The following is a 17,740-nucleotide window of genomic DNA, read 5'->3' as shown; positions in this document are numbered from 1 at the left end:
TTCTCCAGGGACTTGGTGATGTATATACCAAGGAAGAACAGTACCATTTTAGGGGTTATAGCAATTGTTGTCTTTCTATACTCTTTTCCTTCCCTTCTTTAATAAAGTTACCTTTCCTATTTTTACCACGAATAATTGTTCAATAATTACTTAATAAAAATTGCTGTTTCAACACATTATTTGGTGTTGAGTCACTCATTCTTGTTACGTTCAGAATACAGCTCCAAACCTAAATGAAACTCCACAAGGGACTCTCATGCCCTACACCTAGCTGGCGAAAGAGGGAAATAGTGAGACATCCTGTGGATTGGTGTGAACTACCACTACCAAGCTACAGCAGCTTGGCAACAGGCGCCAACGTCAAAAACAACAACTCACAGTGTCACTTGGTAGCTCCACGTGCAGCACTTGTGGTAGAACCTGCCTTTCAAGGATTGGCCTTCACAGCCATCAGCAAAGCTGCACCAAGAGAAGACACCCCACCTAAATGGATTGTTTGCTGTGTGTCCATCATCTTTGGTAGATGGAAGGATGCCAACCTAATGTGACACTAATGTTACCTGTCCCTTGTTAGCACAAGCCTGGATGTTTTCCAGGTCCTGCTATCGGTTGATATGGGCTATATTATCTGAGCAATTACGAACCATGTTAAATACAGTGGAGTTGCCAGCAAACAGCCCCACTCCCGACCTTATGATGGAGGAAACAAAACTGTTAAGGACATGCAAAGATAACATTTAACCATTCAGAGGGACATAATACACTCCAGCTGCTAGTAAGGACATGGAAAATGCAGTCATATCCATGATATGTTTAATGATGTGAACAAAATGAGAGCACCTGGAATTGGAAACAACCTATGTGCTTGGATACAAAATTGGTTAGGAAGTCGGAGGCAGAAAAAAGTGATAATGGGCATGAACTCAAATTGACAGGATGTGACAAGGGATGTCCCCCAAGGATCTGTACTAGGGCCTCAGCTTTTCACAATATTTATAAATGACTAGGATGAAGGAATAGAGTGCCAGATATGTAAGTTTGCTGATGATACTATTATAAGTGGCACAGTAAATTGTGTAGATGGTAACAGAAATTGGCAAAAGGACATTAATAGATTAGGTGAGTGGACAAAACTGACAGATGGAATTTAAAGTGCGAAAGTTTGAGGTCATCCATTCTGGACCTAAGAAAGATAGATCAGAGTATTTTCTAAACGATGAGAAGCTAGTGGACAGGCACAAAATATAATTCAAAAGGCTATTGAAATATTAGCCTGTACCTCAAGAGGCTTGAATACAAAGAGGAAAAGTTATGTTACAGCTGCACAGAGCTCTGGTTATACCTCATCTGGAGTGCTGCAGTGAGTTCTGGACACCACACCTCAGGAAGGATATTTTAGCCTTGGAAGGGGTGCAGTACAGATTCACCAGAATGATGCAGGGGTCAAAAGGGTCAAATTCTGAGGACAGGTTACATAGACGAGCCTTGCATTTCCTTGAGAAGAGTATTAAGGGGTGAACCAATTGAGGTGCTTAAGATGATTGAAGGATTTGATAGGTTTTTTTTATTCGTTTGTGGGATATGGGTGTCACTGACAATGCCAGCATTTATTGCCCATCCCTAATTGCTCTTGAGAAGGTGATGGTGAGCTGCCTTCTTGAACTGCTGCAGTTCATGTGGGGTAGGTACACCCGCAGTGCTGTTAGGAAAGGAGTTCCAGGAATTTGTCCCAGTAACAGTGAAGAAACAGCAAGATAGTTCCAAGTCAGGATGGTGTGTGACTTGGAGGGGAACTTACAGGTGGTGGTGTTCCCATGCAACTGCTGCCCTTGCCCTTCTAGGTGTTAGAGGTCACGGGTTTGGAAGGTGCTGTCGAAGGAGCGTTGGTGCAGTGCATCTTGTAGATGGTACACACTGCTGTCACTGTGCGTCAGTGATGAAGTGAGTGAATGTTTGTGAATGAGGTGGCAATCAAGCAGGCTACTTTGTCCTGGATGGTGTCGAGCTCCTGGAGTGTTGTCGGAGCTACACCCATCTAGGCAAGTGGAGAGTATTCCATCACACTCCTGATTTGTGGCCTGTAGATGGTAGACACGCTTTGGGGAGTCAGAAGGTGAGTTACTCGTCGCAGGATTCCTAGTCTCTGACCTGCTCTCAGTATTTATATGGCTACTCCAGTTCAGTTTCTGGTCAATGGTAACCCACACAATGTTGATAGTGTGGGATTCAGTGGTTGTAATGCCATTGCATGTCAAGGGGAGATGGTTGGATTCCCTCTTGTTAGATGGTCATTGCCTGGCACTTGTGCGATGTGAATGTTACTTGCCACTTATTAGCCCAAGCCTGGATATTGTCCAGGTCTTGCTGCATTTCTACACAGACTGCTTCAGTATCTGAGGAGTTGTGAATGGTGCTGAACATTGTGCAATCATCAGTGAACATCCCCACTTCTGACCTTGATTGAAGGAAGGACATTGATGAAGCAGCTGAAGATGGTTGGGCCTAGGACGCTACCCTGAGGAACTCCTGCACTGATGTCCTGGAGCTGAGATGATTGACCTTCAACAACCGCAACCATCTTCCTTTGCGCTGGGTATGATTCCAACCAGCGGAGAGTTTTCCTCAATTCCCATTGACTCCAGTTTGTTAGGGTGGATGAAGAGAAACTATTTCCTCTGGTGGGAGAGCCTAGAACAAATCGGCTTAACCTTAATATTAATGCTAAGCCATTCAGAGATGATATCAGAAAGCACATAAAGGGTAGTCAAAAGGTTTTTGATGCTAGGTCAATTGAAAGTTTCAAAACTGAGATTTATAGATTGATATTAGGTAAGGGTATGAAGGGTTATGGAACTAAGACAGGTAGATGGATTAGTTATATATATCAGCCACTATCTCATTGAATGGCAGAACATGCTCGAGGGGCTGAACGGCCTACTCCGGTTCTTATGTTCTTCTGATACATGGATTGTCAATTATCAGAATTAATACAACATGTTGTATAAACCAGTACTATGTAGAATACTAATGAATTACTATTTTGTATTTGAGAGAAATAAATCACCTAGAAGTTTCCCTAATATTTCAGGCATCTGTGCCAAATTAGCTTATCTCACTCAAGGTACTACAATGGGTTCAGCACACCTGGGTCAGGAAAAGGAAAAAATAGTCAAGTTTCCAGTAATAGTTACTGTCTGGCAACTCTTGCTGAAAGTTGACTTGTGAATGTTGGTTGAGAACAGGATGAGACCCATTATCAATTAACCTACCAACACTCATTGGCTTTATTCATGCATGAATTTTGACACACAAGTGAGGTACAATAGAGTAGTAAAAACCCATGGCATCATATCCTAGCAAGGAATCAATAGTTTCAGCAGCTGAGGGGAGAAGAATTGAGAAAAAAAAATTGAAAAACAAAAAGAAATTCAGCCCGGCACTCAGTATATCCTAAATATTCCATTCAGGATGAACAAACTGAGAGAAGAATTTTCAGGATGATCAGCAAAAATATATCACACTGTTTTATAACTGCAAGCTTTGTTTGGAAATAAAAAGCAACAAAAATTGTTCAGAGTTGTTTGATTTGGTGAGAAGTGATCCTTCATTCACAAATAGGGCTGAATTTTACAAGCCCTCCAGAGCGGGTGATCATGGCAGCGGCGAGGCCTCAGTGTGGTCCACTTTATTTCAATGTTAATAAAGGTTAACGCATGTAAATAAAACTTACCTGGTTCAGACGGCCGTCCCACGCTGACATTCTGGTCTTTGGATGTCCTCTACGTCATCAGGGACGGCTGCTCCACCCCGTCCATTTAAACGAGCCCCCACGTTTAACTCAGTGAGGGCGGTTCTGCGTATGGGCCGCTGAGATCAGAGCGTACTGCCAAGATTTGCGGTGCACTCAAAATTCAACCCATAGTTTTGCAATGAGACAAACATATAAGTTTATTCCCAAGAGGGAAAGTCCAGGATGTTTAACTGCCTTGATAAGGAGTTCCTTTTCCTGCTTAGTTCCTGTTCGTGCCAGTATAATCATACCCTACTACCTTAAAAAGAATGATTTTTGGAAACTATAAAATTGACTTTACCCACAAACATTATTATTGATTACTTGAAAAATATGCAAAAATTAAAAGGAATTCTGTTTAGCCCACATATAAAATATTCAACTCATAGCTTCAAATTTAAACAAATGGATCTTAACAATGGGGCATAATTTGTTGTCAAATTAACAGGAAGGTTAATGGCAGTCCCTGTTATTTACGTGCAAATAGCACAGTAACTTCAGGCGATTTGCTGTTCGAGTTGTGCCACTTTGTCGCTAGCTTCACAAAATCAGCACCTTGTTGTGTGCCACAACATTGAAGTTGCTGCATTTGCATAGTAGATACAAACGAAACTTACCACAGAAAGTTAAATCTTGATCATTTCAGTCTAAGTATCCTTTTAACAATGTGATAAATGTTAATTACTGACAAGAAACCTCTCTGGCACTGAAAAGTACCGATTACAAGCGTCAAGTTTCATTGCTTCAGGTTATAATTGTTGTTGGAGATTTTAAAAATGTATTTTTTTTTAAAAACTTTTCCTTTCTGTCTTTTTCCCCCTCTCAATCCTATCTTTCCTCTCTTCTCTTTATGTACTTGATTTTACATTCAATTCACCCACTCCACACTTCCTTCAGTCCTTGCACTGTTAATTTCACACTCCTTCAATCTGATTAGTTAAGGAGATACACAGTTGCTTGCCCTGTTCACTCAGGTCCCAGATACTCGATTTCCCCTGCTATGATGTTATCAGCTGGCACTTTCAGCAACTTGCCACGCAAAAAATTTAAAACCTAAATGTGCAAAGGCAAGTCTAACTAATGGTAGATACTATTAGATGACTTACTACTGCAAATTATGGCCCAATGAAATGGAATCAATCATTAGGTTCTCGTCTAAAGCAAACTTTCTGGGATTGTATCTGTAGTCTGACGCCCATTTGGTTGAGAAGTGATTACATTACGACACTGGCATGTCATATGAAAGGCATTTTAATTTGCAATTAAGAACTGAATTAAACAGTATGAAAAACTTGGCAACCTCTTTTCAGTATTGATAAATGGTGTATATTTAAGTCTGAATATACAGCTTTAAAAACAAAATTGGCAACAAAGCTTTGTTCTTAACATTGGTTATTTATTCAAACTTTATCAGCCATAAACTGAACCAACAGTGTCTGGAGAGCATGTCGAAATTAAACTTTTTTTTTTACAATAAACTTACAATTCAGAGGAGAAAGAAAAAAAAGACTGGTTTCAAAGAAATTTACAGTCCTTCAATCCAAATCAGTTATACAGCTTAAAACCATTCACAAAATGATAAAGTACAATGGAAATAATTCAGTATATCTGTGTTAATTCAGTACAGATGATCATAAATCCAAGCTAGGTGGGATGCAAAAAGTTTGATTTGGTTAAGTTCTGCTGCTTCACAACAAAATTGTAGCTGAATTCTTAATTTTACAACAAATCATTGAAAACAAAGATCTTGGCGCACAGCATTATTAAACTAGTTTAATAAACTTCCCCAAAGTGTTTGATGAGTTAAATCTGTTTAGATTGGATGGCTTAGGGATTAGGAGTTTTAAAATGGAAAAAAAAAAACTTACATCCGACTAAACTTGCTATCTGGATAAAGTACAATTAATCTTGAATGGCACTTCCTTTCCTTTGCAAAAGTTACAACATAATAAGTTATTTAGCTAGTTATTTAAACTGAAGAGTTTATAAATGCATATCTTTTTAAATAATTATATTCCATGAGGATATTATTTCTACTCTACACTACCCTGCTTAAAATCTCATCATTATCATAACATATGAAGTTAAGTTTGATTTAGAAGCATTTTATTTGTTAAGTATAACATTATAGTATCAAAGTTTTGAATGTGATCACTTGTTTTGTAAACTATTCTTTTTCCCGTATAAAACTGAAATTTGATGTGCTGGCCTTTCCATGTGAATTTAGTTCTTAGTTACTGCATAAATTAGTAAATGTAACTTATGAATATTTTTCTTTAGACTACCTGTTGCCAACTGTGATGTTTACGAAAGCTTAAAAGTTTCTTCCATACTCCATGCAGTGGTCTCTTCAATATGTGTAATCAAACCAAAAATTTCCAGATGATGGGGAAGAAAGTGTGAGTCACATAAGATACTTTAACAGCATAAAAAAACAATTCAGTCTATAGTTATCAGAGTTCCTGTTAAATTTATATACTGTAGGTCATAAACTACACTGATCAACTCCAATTTTATTAAACTCAATGTTTTAATTTTATTCCTGAATTATGATGGTATAATTTCTTTCCTGAATTATTGCAACTACTATCCTCTCCCAAAATGAGCATCATATGTTAAATATATTCAAGGAGATGTTAGATATATTTCTCAATGCCAAAGGGATCAAGGGATATGGGGAGAAAGCAGGAACAGGGTACTGAATTAGACCATCAGCCATGATCTTTATTTAATGGCGGAGCAGGCCCGAAGGGCCGAATGGCCTACTCCTGCTCCTATTTTCTATGTTTCTATACGAGTAATGTGGCATGCCCGCACTGTTTGAAGGGAGCCTCTTATGGCAGGACACATGAAAAATTCAGGCACTGGCTACCCACCTTAATTTTCCAACCATATAGGGCGATGCACATCTGAATTCCTACTGTGCTCTGCCACCAGAGAGGTTCCCCACTGATGGCACAGTCTGATAAAATTATCCTGTTCCATATCAACATCAAGCATCTCATGTCAGGTATAGTTTGGTAAGATATTCAGCAAAGTTCCCTCTGTTCTAAGTCAACAATGTGCCTCAACACAATCTCAGAAAAGCACTTGCATTGCTCTAAAATTCATTCTCCTAAATCTCTCACTAATCACTCCTCAAAACTTCTCAGTGATTCAGCCAATTTAATGTCAATGAGTGGACAGTTTTATGCTCTGAGCCTATCCCCACCTAATTGGTTTAAGACTGTCCACATTCATTTTACTCCAATCCCTTGCAGTCAAAGCGCAGGAGACTTTCATCCAGCCAGTCTTTGTTGGATTCAAATCCAAATCCCAAAAAGGCAAAATGTACAGTGTTGTAAGCCACGGTGCCACTTAATTCATAAAGGATAGCAGTCTTAAAAATAGCACTGTGCAGCTCTTATTCTTAAGCCAAGATCCACCTTTTCTTTTCTAAGAAATGGTAAGAATTTTCAAACCATTTTTAGCTTTGTTAATATTAAGACAATAATGTACTCACCTCCCCCTGCATCATTAAAGTAGATCATCTAGGTTTGAGTACAGCCAGCCAAGTGATTTTTTTAATATCACTGCAATGTTTCTAGAAATTAATTTCGGTGAGATTATAAACCTAAGGTGGAGGTATTTTCCCCCCAACCCCCCACAAAATAGCACTCATATGTACGTGCTATGATTTGTTGTCTGATTTCTGCTTCAAAATAGTTGATATTTTTTATTCTTTAGAAAAATAGGAATTCAAAATGGCACATCACAAAACAAAACATACAGCAAAAGCATTTTCACTGAGATTGTAAAAATAGTCAATAATAGCAATAGTCAGCAAATGTTAAAGACTTTGAATACCTGCAATTCACATATACAGACTCTGAGACCAAGTTATTTTGCATAAGTAAGAAACTAGTGTAAGAATAAACATCAAACAAATGGAATTATTCATACGTCTGTTGAATTATGTGACCTTGGCATGCTGTACATGTGAAGACCACTAATACTATTGAGGAAAAAAAGAAAAGCTGTAATGAACTCACACCAGTATGCTAAACTGATGCCGGAGAGTGTAATAAAATTCCACAATTGAAAGGCAAAGACCAGCACACCAACAGATGTCATGAAGAAAGCTAGGAGAATCAGCCCTGAGCCATATGCCCACTTGCGTCTGGAATAGGCATCTTGACAAACCTGAGAGGTAATTAGCATCTCCAGACCAAACATTGCCAGCACCACAGCAAAAGTGATGACAATCCTTGTGAAAACTAAACTGGTGTATAACCCATCAACCTCAGCAACACTGAAATCTGTGGTACATTGAGGCTTATGGCCATGCTCTAAAGTGCAGAAATACCAGAGTCCAAATAGTTTCCTGTCTGCAGTCAGCCAGTGACCACAGCACACAGACATGGATGACAGAACAACTGCTATTGCTGTGCAGAGAATTATCAGAGTCCTGATGAATGTATCCAGTACTGATTTTCCAACCTTCCTGCATTGGAGCTCTTCTTGTGCCTAGAATGAAATTTGCACATTAATAGTGAGAGACATCTCAGAATTCATGTTCAATGAGATTTGTTTTTGCTTTTAGTTGGTGGACTTAGACAATAGGGCCCATTCCAGTATCCTACTGGGAGCTTCACACTCAGGTAGGGCATCATGGAAAATGTTAATGGCTTGCAAACTCAGACTCTGTAATGCAGTCCCTGAAAGAATGTGCAATAGACCCTTATGGCTATAAGCACAATTAAGTGGTTCAAAAATCATCATAAACCTTGACAGTGGATTGTCAGATGACAGTGCAAGACAGACACACAATCTTGTGCACATGCACAAACATACACCTTAATAACGATTTGAATTTTAAAAGCTGAGAAGTCTCCTGAGACCCCCATTATATTATTGGCATTTTATTAATCTGTAAGCAATCTGTTACGCCCATTTTAAAACAAAGTAAAAATAAATTCTTACCATTTCAGACACCCAGGGGACAATTTTTACTCCTGGGTGGGAACATGGGCTCGCTAACAGTCTAGCTGTCTGGCAGCAGCAGGCAGAGCGGCCCAGCCAACTTTAATGGCTGAGCAACATTTCCATTCTGTAGGATGGATTTCCATTCAAGCTGGGGAGAATGACAAAGAGGCTGGCAGGTGGGAGTGGTATTTTGATCAACAAGAGGCCATAGCTGGGGGCCCAAAGGAATGGTCCCCAGCATTAGGCTAGTGGTCATGAAAGGCCAGAGGCAAATGCAGTCACAAACAAGGATGCCCAGTTTCCACTGGGTGAGAGGGTTATAATTCCCCCACCTGGTTGTCAATTGTATATTAATTATGCTTAATTGTAAGCAGCTGGTGGGCATTAACTGGAGATTCACTTGTGCTCCTATAAATAGGAACAGATTGAAACTGTGGTTGTTGGGTTAGGAAGTGCCTGTTTGTAATGTGTATCTCTAAATAAATGCTTATAAAAAGTTTCGAAAGATTGGCCTTAGTTCAATCCCTCACCACCTGACTTTCTGGAGTATAATCAAAGCAAAATACTGCAGATGCTGGAAATCTGACACACCAACAAGAAATGCTGGAAACACTCAGCAGGTCTGGCAGTATCTGTGGAGAGAGAAGGAGAGTTAATGTTTCAGGTCAGTGACCCTTCATCAGAACTGGCAGATATTAGAAATGTAAAAACGTTTTAAGCAAGTAAAGCGGGGGTGGGGCAAGAGATCACAAAAGAGGTGTTGATAGGACAAGGTCAATGAGAATAACTGAACAGAAGGTCATGGAGCAAAGACAAATGGTATGTTAATGTTAATGGAAAGACAACAGCAACAGTGTCCGGTGCCACCACGCAGGCACCGGTGCCATTTTTAAAGAGCTTTCAGCCCTTATAATTACTTTAAATTTTTAAACGGGCAGTAGTATTACATTTTTAATAAGCCATAAGAAATATGTGGATGGCCTTTCCCTAACCCCCCCCAAAGGTCATTTCAATGCCCGAAATGACCAACACATTCCTTTTTCCTTACCTGGACTTTACCACCCAAAATTATAACATTTGGCCTATAACCCCTTCCCAAGATCCCCACATCCAATAAAAATTGATTTCCCCGCTCCTTCACCCCTCCCACCCTGAAATTTTATTACGCCGCACTAGGCTCTCGCCTCGGAACTCCGTACGGAGTTCTGAAGGTGCGCGAAGGCCGAACGGAGGCCGTAAAATCAGCGTGAGATGGCAGATAAGTTCATTTGAATATCACTGTCAATTTAAATATGCAGATGAAGGGCCTGCCGCCAGGTGGCGGGGCGGCCACACTGAGCTCCCCCCGCTGCCGGTAATATGCGGCAGGCGCATCTCAACGTTGCGTGTAGAAGCAGGCCTCTCCCCGCAACATTTTACCAGTTCCCATGCTGTGACTGGCTGCATCGAGGGGCCGGTAAAATTCAGTCCTTTGATTTTGTGAAGTGGAGGAAATTAGCAGCCGGGTGTTTGAAAATATTTTACATTGAAGCAGGACAAAATTTGAATAACCTGAGTTAATGGCTGGGGCCAAAGACAATGGCTTCAGTCTTCAAGCAGATGAATGACCTACTCCTATTATTATGTTTCCAATTTTTAGCTGGAGGAAGTTACTGTTCATCCAAGACTGGGGCCAGGATTCTCCTCTGTGATCCTACCCAAAATTGAGCAGGATTGTGTCGAAGAATGAAAAAAAATGTAGGCAGCATGGCCTACCTACCCCATCACCCTGGGATTTTCTTTCCCCACTACATGAAAATGGCTATAGAAACAGGGCTTATGACTCAGTGGATTTCCCTCCACACTACTGTTGCTTCCCAGGGCTGCTACGCAGAAGTTGGCGATTCTGGGATGGAGCAGTAGAGACACAGTTCATCCAATCAATGGAGAGGGACTTGTAGCATCTTCCCTTCCCCCCAAGTTGGGTTCAGACTTACCTGCTGAAGGCTTTGGCCAATACATTTGGGGGGGGGGGGGGGGGTAGCCTCGATTCCATCTTCAGGCTGTTTATGTCCCTTTAAGGACCCTCACTGTCTGTACTAGTGCTACAAGAACATCCTTCCTGTTGTACCACGAGAAATTTATAGCCTTGCACTGGTGGACAGTCTTAGCAGCAGGAATCCCATTGTGTGCACATGGGATGATCATGAAAAATAGGTTGGGGATGAGGGAGATTTGGAGGAGTGGGTAGAAATCCAAAAGGAATTCTCCTATGGATGTTGGGCAAGCTACCTGATTCTATAGATGCAATGGAGAAATTGAGAGAGTTTGAAAGATGTAGTGGAGAGGAAGAAATAGATATGTACTCCTAGTGTCAGTGTTTGAGAGAGAGAGAGAGAGAGAGAGAGCGAGAAAGAGAAAGGATATGATTAGGAAATTGTGGACCATTGGCAAGAAATTTGGTTATTGTGAGAACTGCTGTAAGACTGGTGATGCATTGAAATGCATAACTGATGATGGGGGCAAGAAACACATGCATAATTGTACTTTGTGCACAGATGACTGGGAAGGGTTGTGGTGAAGACTGGAGAAAAAAATTAGGCAATGCACTACCTACTAATACCTAATCACCTCAACTGGGATTTTTTTCCCCCTGCCACATGAAAATGGTTTTGGAGACAGGGCCCAGAACCCCAAAGTTTCTCGCCACACTTATCATTGCTGCCCAGGGCTGCCATGGAGAAGTTGGTGATCCTGGGATGCAATGGTAAAGGAAAATAATTCAACCAATGAAGACAGCGGAGCTCACAGCTGTAGAACGACTTGAAAGGATTAATGTTGGAGACAGTGAGAGAAACCCCTCCCACTATAGTTGTAATGATGTAACAGTCACATGGTAATGGATTTTGGAAGAAAACAGCAGCAGCACCACCAAGGATGCTCGCTAGAGAAGCTTGAGGAGAGTGCGTAAATAGACGTGTAAATAATAAAAAAGTTGTTAGTTGACCTAATCCAGACTCCGAGATTTTATCAAGAATGCCCTAACTACGCTACAACTACAATAACACACAATAACAAACTCTTCTTCCCCCAAATAAAAGCAAAATACTGCGGATGCTGGAAATCTGAAACAAAAACAAGAAATGCTGGATTCACTCAGCAGGTCTGGCAGCATCTGTGGAAAGAGAAGCAGAGTTAACGTTTCGGGTCAGTGACCCTTCTTCGGAACAGGTTGGGCTCAGCAGAAGACCATATGGAAATTCTTAATGCATTTCTATATTTCTATAAATATTATAGTATATACAATGGTGATTCGATCATGTGTAGTAGAACTGTGAGGTATCACGGACTAGGGAATCAAAATTACCTCATCATGAATGTACCCCCTTATACTATTATCCAATAAGATGTGATTTTTGTAAGCTTTCCTAGGTGAAGTTCAAGGAATCTATGTTGATTAAAATCTTGGATTTTATTTTCAAAACCATATGTATTACTCGCTCCCTGCTTCTGGCTTTGTGGAAATTGAACAACAACTGGGGAATACATTGTTTGCAGTTGAAACTGGGACTTCTCTTGCATTATTACACTTTAGGCAACAGAAGATAATCAAAACAGGACAATGTTGAAACAGCATGCGTGGTTGTCAGGTTGAAGAATACACAATTGCTTTGAAAGAGGACAGATGAGCTGAAAGCAGATACTGTTTGATTGTCTTGTGTATAAGAATTTTTTTAGAACGGCAATGTGTTCCATTTTGAGTATGTCAATGCAGGTCAATGGAATAAGAGCTGTTGTAGTGAATTCAAATTTTCCAAACTATATTCCTATGCAACCTTCAACTAAAAGTAAATTTGAATAAGAGCAAAATACTGCAGATGCTGGGAATCTGAAATGATCACAGAAAGTGCCGGAAATACTCAGCAGGTCTGGCAGCATCTGTGGTGAGAGAAACAAAGTTAACATTTCAGGTCTGTGACCTTTCATCAGATGTTCTGTACTTAGCAAAGGACTCTGTTTTAAACCCTTACGTCCCCACCTCAATGAATTTCGCGCTCGGCATGATGTTGAGCTTTTCTCCATCGCCATTGCCTCCAGACTCACTTCTTTGGCCAGGAGTCCTCCCCTAGACCAGCGGACCCATTCACCCACCTTCAGTACTCTCCCTCCTCCTGGACCCCTCCCTCTGGCCTCTTACCCGCTCTTGATCTTTTCATTGGGCACTGTCGGAGTGACAACTGCCGTCTTAATTTCTCGGCCCCCCTGGCTCACTCTAACCTGTCTCCCTCTGAGCTTGCTGCATTCTGTTCTCTCAGTAAATCTGAACATGTTTTAGATTAAGATATCCCTTTATCAAGAGAATACTGTTACCTTGACTTAAACTCTCATGCCAAAATGGTCTCTACTGTCTTATTGCCATACCTATCATCTTTTTATGCAATGGAATTGAAAAATATCAGGTTCCTTTACAAACTCAAGCCTCAAAATTAGAAACTGTAATCATCTCCATCCTCTCCCCCTGACCCTGCCCAAACTTTGCTATTTTCCTTGATTGAGAATTTTAAACAGCTCACCCTGCAGTCATCAACAAATACCATCAATGACATACTATGATTGATGCACCAGAAAACGTGCTCCAACAGTTGAAGAATGAAAACCCTCAAACTACAACTGAATTGATCTGTCATAAACATCCTAGGCAAGAAATCCAACTCACCTCCTCAACATTAAGTGTGACTATGAATAACAGTGGAGACTGGAACTTGAAAACATATTCTTAATTCAGGGTCTAATGTTCTCGTATTGTTTCTGTTGGCGACGTGGAAGTTTTAATAAATATACATGAGGAACATGGTAGATGATGTGGAAAGAAGGTGAAGAGGTCAAAAAGAAAATCACAATATTAAATGTGAAGTTACATGTGAATGGTGATACAGAAAAAGTTGTTTTAACAGGAGAAGTAAATTGTTGAGAAATTTTCACAGCAGTGATTCAGTGGCTAACACTTAAAATTCATGACCTTCTGGTCAGCTATTCTGTGACCTTGTCCTATCTACACCTGCTCTTTTCTTATCTCTTGCCCCACCCCCACTTTACTTACTTAAATCCTTTCACATTTATAATATTTGCCAGTTCTGAAGAAGGGTCACTAACCTGAAACATTAACTCTGCTTCTCTCTCCACAGATGCTGCCAGACCAGCTGAGTATTTCCAGCATTTCTTGTTTTTATTTCAGATTTCCAGCATCCGCAGTATTTTGCTTTTACTTAAAATTCTGGGATGTAGTTTTGAATTCACCCAAGATTGATAGGGTGAAAGTGTCTCTCTGCTGACTGTAAGGGTCTCAGTGAAACGGATCTGAAAAATCCCAATGCACCTCTTCCTGTGCGCATGACCAGAGCACAAGACTGCCCATAAAAAGGAGCAAATTATGAAAGGATGGGACAGAGTAGACAGAAGCAGACTACTTCCAGTAGTTGAGGGGTCAAGAACAGGAGATTACAATTAAAGGACTAAATGTAAAAGATTTAGAACAGAAAACAGAGTTATGATTTCGCTTTCAAGGTTGATGGTTAAGGAAGAAACTATGGGCTGGATATTAATTCGGAAGTGGGGAGAGAGCAGGGAGTGGGGTGCTGGTTTGAGGTCAGGAAATCTGGAACAAGAAGTTTCCCTCCGGTCCTGCCATATTTAAAAGGCAGAACCTAATTATCACCTCCGCCTCACACCTGCAGCCAGCCAGATTTATATGCTGGCTGGCAGGTAGGTAGGCCTTTGGCAAAGAGCCAGGTAAGATCGAGGAGGCCAAAAAGGAGGAAGATCAGAGACCAGAACGAGGGAAGATAGAGGAGGCTGGCAGAGGAGAGAAAGATTAGAGTCCGGAACTGGGGAAGAGTGGGGAGGCTGGAGCGGGGTGGGGTGGGGGGGGGGCGGGGGGGGGGTGATTGGGGCATGGAGTCAGGCAATATTGGGAGGCCAGAGTTAGAGGAGAACAGAGGCCAGAGACAGATTGGAGGCTGGGGTTGGGAAGATTGAAAGGGTTAAGGGAAGGAGAAAAGGGGGAGATCAGAGATTTTGTGCAGGAGATCGGAAGGGTCATTGGGTGCCCGATCACAGTGGGGGGGGGAAAAAGGGTTGAGGAAACAAGTATACGGGTTACAGCAAGTAAGTGGAAAGGCACTTACCTCCTGGATCCAGCAGTCCTCACATCCCTGTATCCACTGGGTTTCCTGAGGCCACGAAAACTCAGGAGCCACTCCTTTATTTAAAGTGGTGGTTACATATGAAGCATGCGGCCTCATTATAATATTTATATTTCCAGCCCACCTCTTATGAACAAAGAACAAAAGAACAAAGAACAGTCCAGCACAGGAACAGGCCATTCGGCCCTCCAAGCCTGCGCCGATCTTGATGCCTGCCGAAACTAAAACCTTCTGCACTTCCAGGGACCGTATCCCTCTATTCCCATCCTATTCATGCATTTGTCAAGATGCCTCTTAAAAGTCGCTATCATACCTGCTTCCACCACCTCCCCCAGCAACAAGTTCCAGGCACTCACCACCCTCTGTGTAAAGAACTTGCCTCGCACATCCCCTCTAAACTTTGCCCCTCTCACCTTAAACCCATGTCCCCTAGTAACTGACTCTTCTACCCTGGGAAAAAGCTTCTGACTATCCACTCTGTCCATGCCGCTCATAACTTTGTAAACATCTAACATGTCGCCCCTCCACCTCCGTCGTGCCAGTGAAAACAATCAGAGTTTATCCAACCTCTCCTCATAGCCAATGCCCTCCAGACCAGGCAACATCCTGGTAAACCTCTTCTGTACCCTCTCCAAAGCCTCCACGTCTTTCTGGTAGTGTGGCGACCAGAATTGCACGCAATATTCTAAGTGTGGCCTAACTAAAGTTCTGTACAGCTGCAGCATGACTTGCCAATTTTTAGACTCTATGCCCCGACCGATGAAGGCAAGCATGCCTTCTTGACTACCTTATCCACCTGCGTTGCCACTTTCAGTGACCTGTGGACCTGTACGCCCAGATCTCTCTGCCTGTCAATACTCCTAAGGGTTCTGCCATTTACTGTATACTTCCCACCTGCATTAGACCTTCCAAAATACATTACCTCACATTTGTCCGGATTAAACTCCATCTGCCATTTCTCCGCCCAAGTCTCCAACCGATCTATATCCTGCTGTATCCTCTGACAATCCTCATCACTGTCCGCAACTCCACCAACCTTTGTGTCATCCGCAAACTCACTAATCAGACCAGCTACATTTTCCTCCAAATCATTTATATATACTACAAACAGCAAAGGTCCCAGCACAGATCCCTGCGGAACACCACTAGTCACAGCCCTCCATTCAGAAAAGCACCCTTCCATTGCTACCCTCTGTCTTCTATGACTGAGCCAGTTCTGTATCCATCTTGCCAGCTCACCTCTGATCCCGTGTGACTTTACCTTTTGTACCAGTCTGCCATGAGGAACCTTGTCAAAAGCTTTACTGAAGTCCATATAGATAATATCCACTGCCCTTCCTTCATCAATCATCTTTGTCACTTCCTCAAAAAACTCAATCAAATTAGTGAGACACGACCTCCCCTTCACAAAACCATGCTGCCTCTCGCTAATAAGTTTGTTTGTTTCCAAATGGGAGTAAATCCTGTCCCGAAGAATCCTCTCTAATAATTTCCCTACCACTGACATAAGGCTCATCAGCCTATAATTTCCTGTATTATCCTTGCTACCCTTCTTAAACAAAGGAACAACATTGGGTATTCTCCAGTCCTCTAGGACCTCACCTGTAGCCAATGGGGATGCAAAGATTTCTGTCAAGGCCCCAGAAATTTCTTCCCTTGCCTCCCTCAGTATTCTGGGGTCGATCCCATCAGGCCCTGGGGACTTATCTACCTTAATGCTTTGCAAGACACCCAACACCTCCTCCTTTTTGATAATGAGATGACTGAGACTATCTACACTCCCTTCCCTAGGCTCATCATCCACCAAGTCCTTCTCCTGGGTGAATACTGATGCAAAGTACTCATTTTGTACTTCGCCCATTTCCTCTGGCTCCACACATAGATTCCCTTCTCTGTCCTTGAGTGGGCCAACCCTTTCCCTCGTTACCCTCTTGCTCCTTATATACGTATAAAAAGCCTTGGGATTTTCCTTAATCCTGATTGCCACTGACTTTTCGTGACCCCTTTTAGCCTTCCTGACTCCTTGCTTAAGTTCCTTCCTACTGTATTTCTCAAGGGATTAGTCTGTTCCTAGCCTTCCAGCCCTTACGAATGCTTCCTTTTTCTTTTTGACTAGGCTCACAATATCCCGCGTTATCCAAGGTTCCCGAAACTTGCCAAACTTATCCTTCTTCCTCCTCACAGGAACATGCTGGTCCTGGATTTTAATCAACTGACGTTTGAAAGACTCCCACATGTCAGATGTTGATTTACCCTCAAACAGCCGCCCCCAATCTAAATTCTTCAGTTCCTGCCTAATATTGTTATAATTAGCCTTCCCCCAATTTAGCACCTTCACCCGAGGACTACTCTTATCCTTATCCACAAGTACCTTAAAACTTATGGAATTATGGTCACTGTTCCCGAATGCTCCCCTACTGAAACTTCGACCACCTGGCCGGGCTCATTCCCCAATACCAGGTCCAGTACGGCCCCATCCCTAGTTGGACTATCTACATTTTGTTTCAAGAAGCCCTCCTGGATGCTCCTCACAAATTCCGCCCCATCCAAGCCCCAAGCACTAAGTGAGTCCCAGTCAATATAGGGGAAGTTAAAATTACCCTTCACTACAACGCTGTTACCTTTACATCTTTCCAAAATCTGTCTACATATCTGCTCCTCTACCTCCCGCTGGCTGTTGGGAGGCCTGTAGAAAACCTCCAACATCGTGACTGCACCCTTCCTATTCCTGAGCTCCACCCATATTGCCTCGCTGCACGACCCCTCCGAGGTGTCCTCCCGCAGTACAGCTGTGATATTCTCC

At 41.9% G+C, this 17,740-nt stretch overlaps 1 protein-coding gene across 1 annotated transcript in view; it reads right to left on the bottom strand.

The window, feature by feature from the left end:
- Positions 1-5,124: 5,124 nt before the first annotated feature.
- The window catches only part of tmem37 (transmembrane protein 37), a 47,018-nt gene continuing 34,402 nt past the window's right edge, over positions 5,125-17,740 (bottom strand). Inside the window, exon 2 of the mRNA XM_068035133.1 lies at positions 5,125-8,296. Coding sequence (XP_067891234.1) covers positions 7,727-8,296 — 570 coding nt within the window. The 3' untranslated portion in view covers positions 5,125-7,726. The remainder of the gene's footprint in view (positions 8,297-17,740) is intronic.

The sequence above is a fragment of the Heterodontus francisci genome, chromosome 7, assembly GCF_036365525.1.
Source record: "Heterodontus francisci isolate sHetFra1 chromosome 7, sHetFra1.hap1, whole genome shotgun sequence".
NCBI lineage: Eukaryota > Metazoa > Chordata > Chondrichthyes > Heterodontiformes > Heterodontidae > Heterodontus > Heterodontus francisci.
Note: the sequence above shows the minus strand (reverse complement) of the source record. Positions and strands in the feature narration are given on the sequence as shown.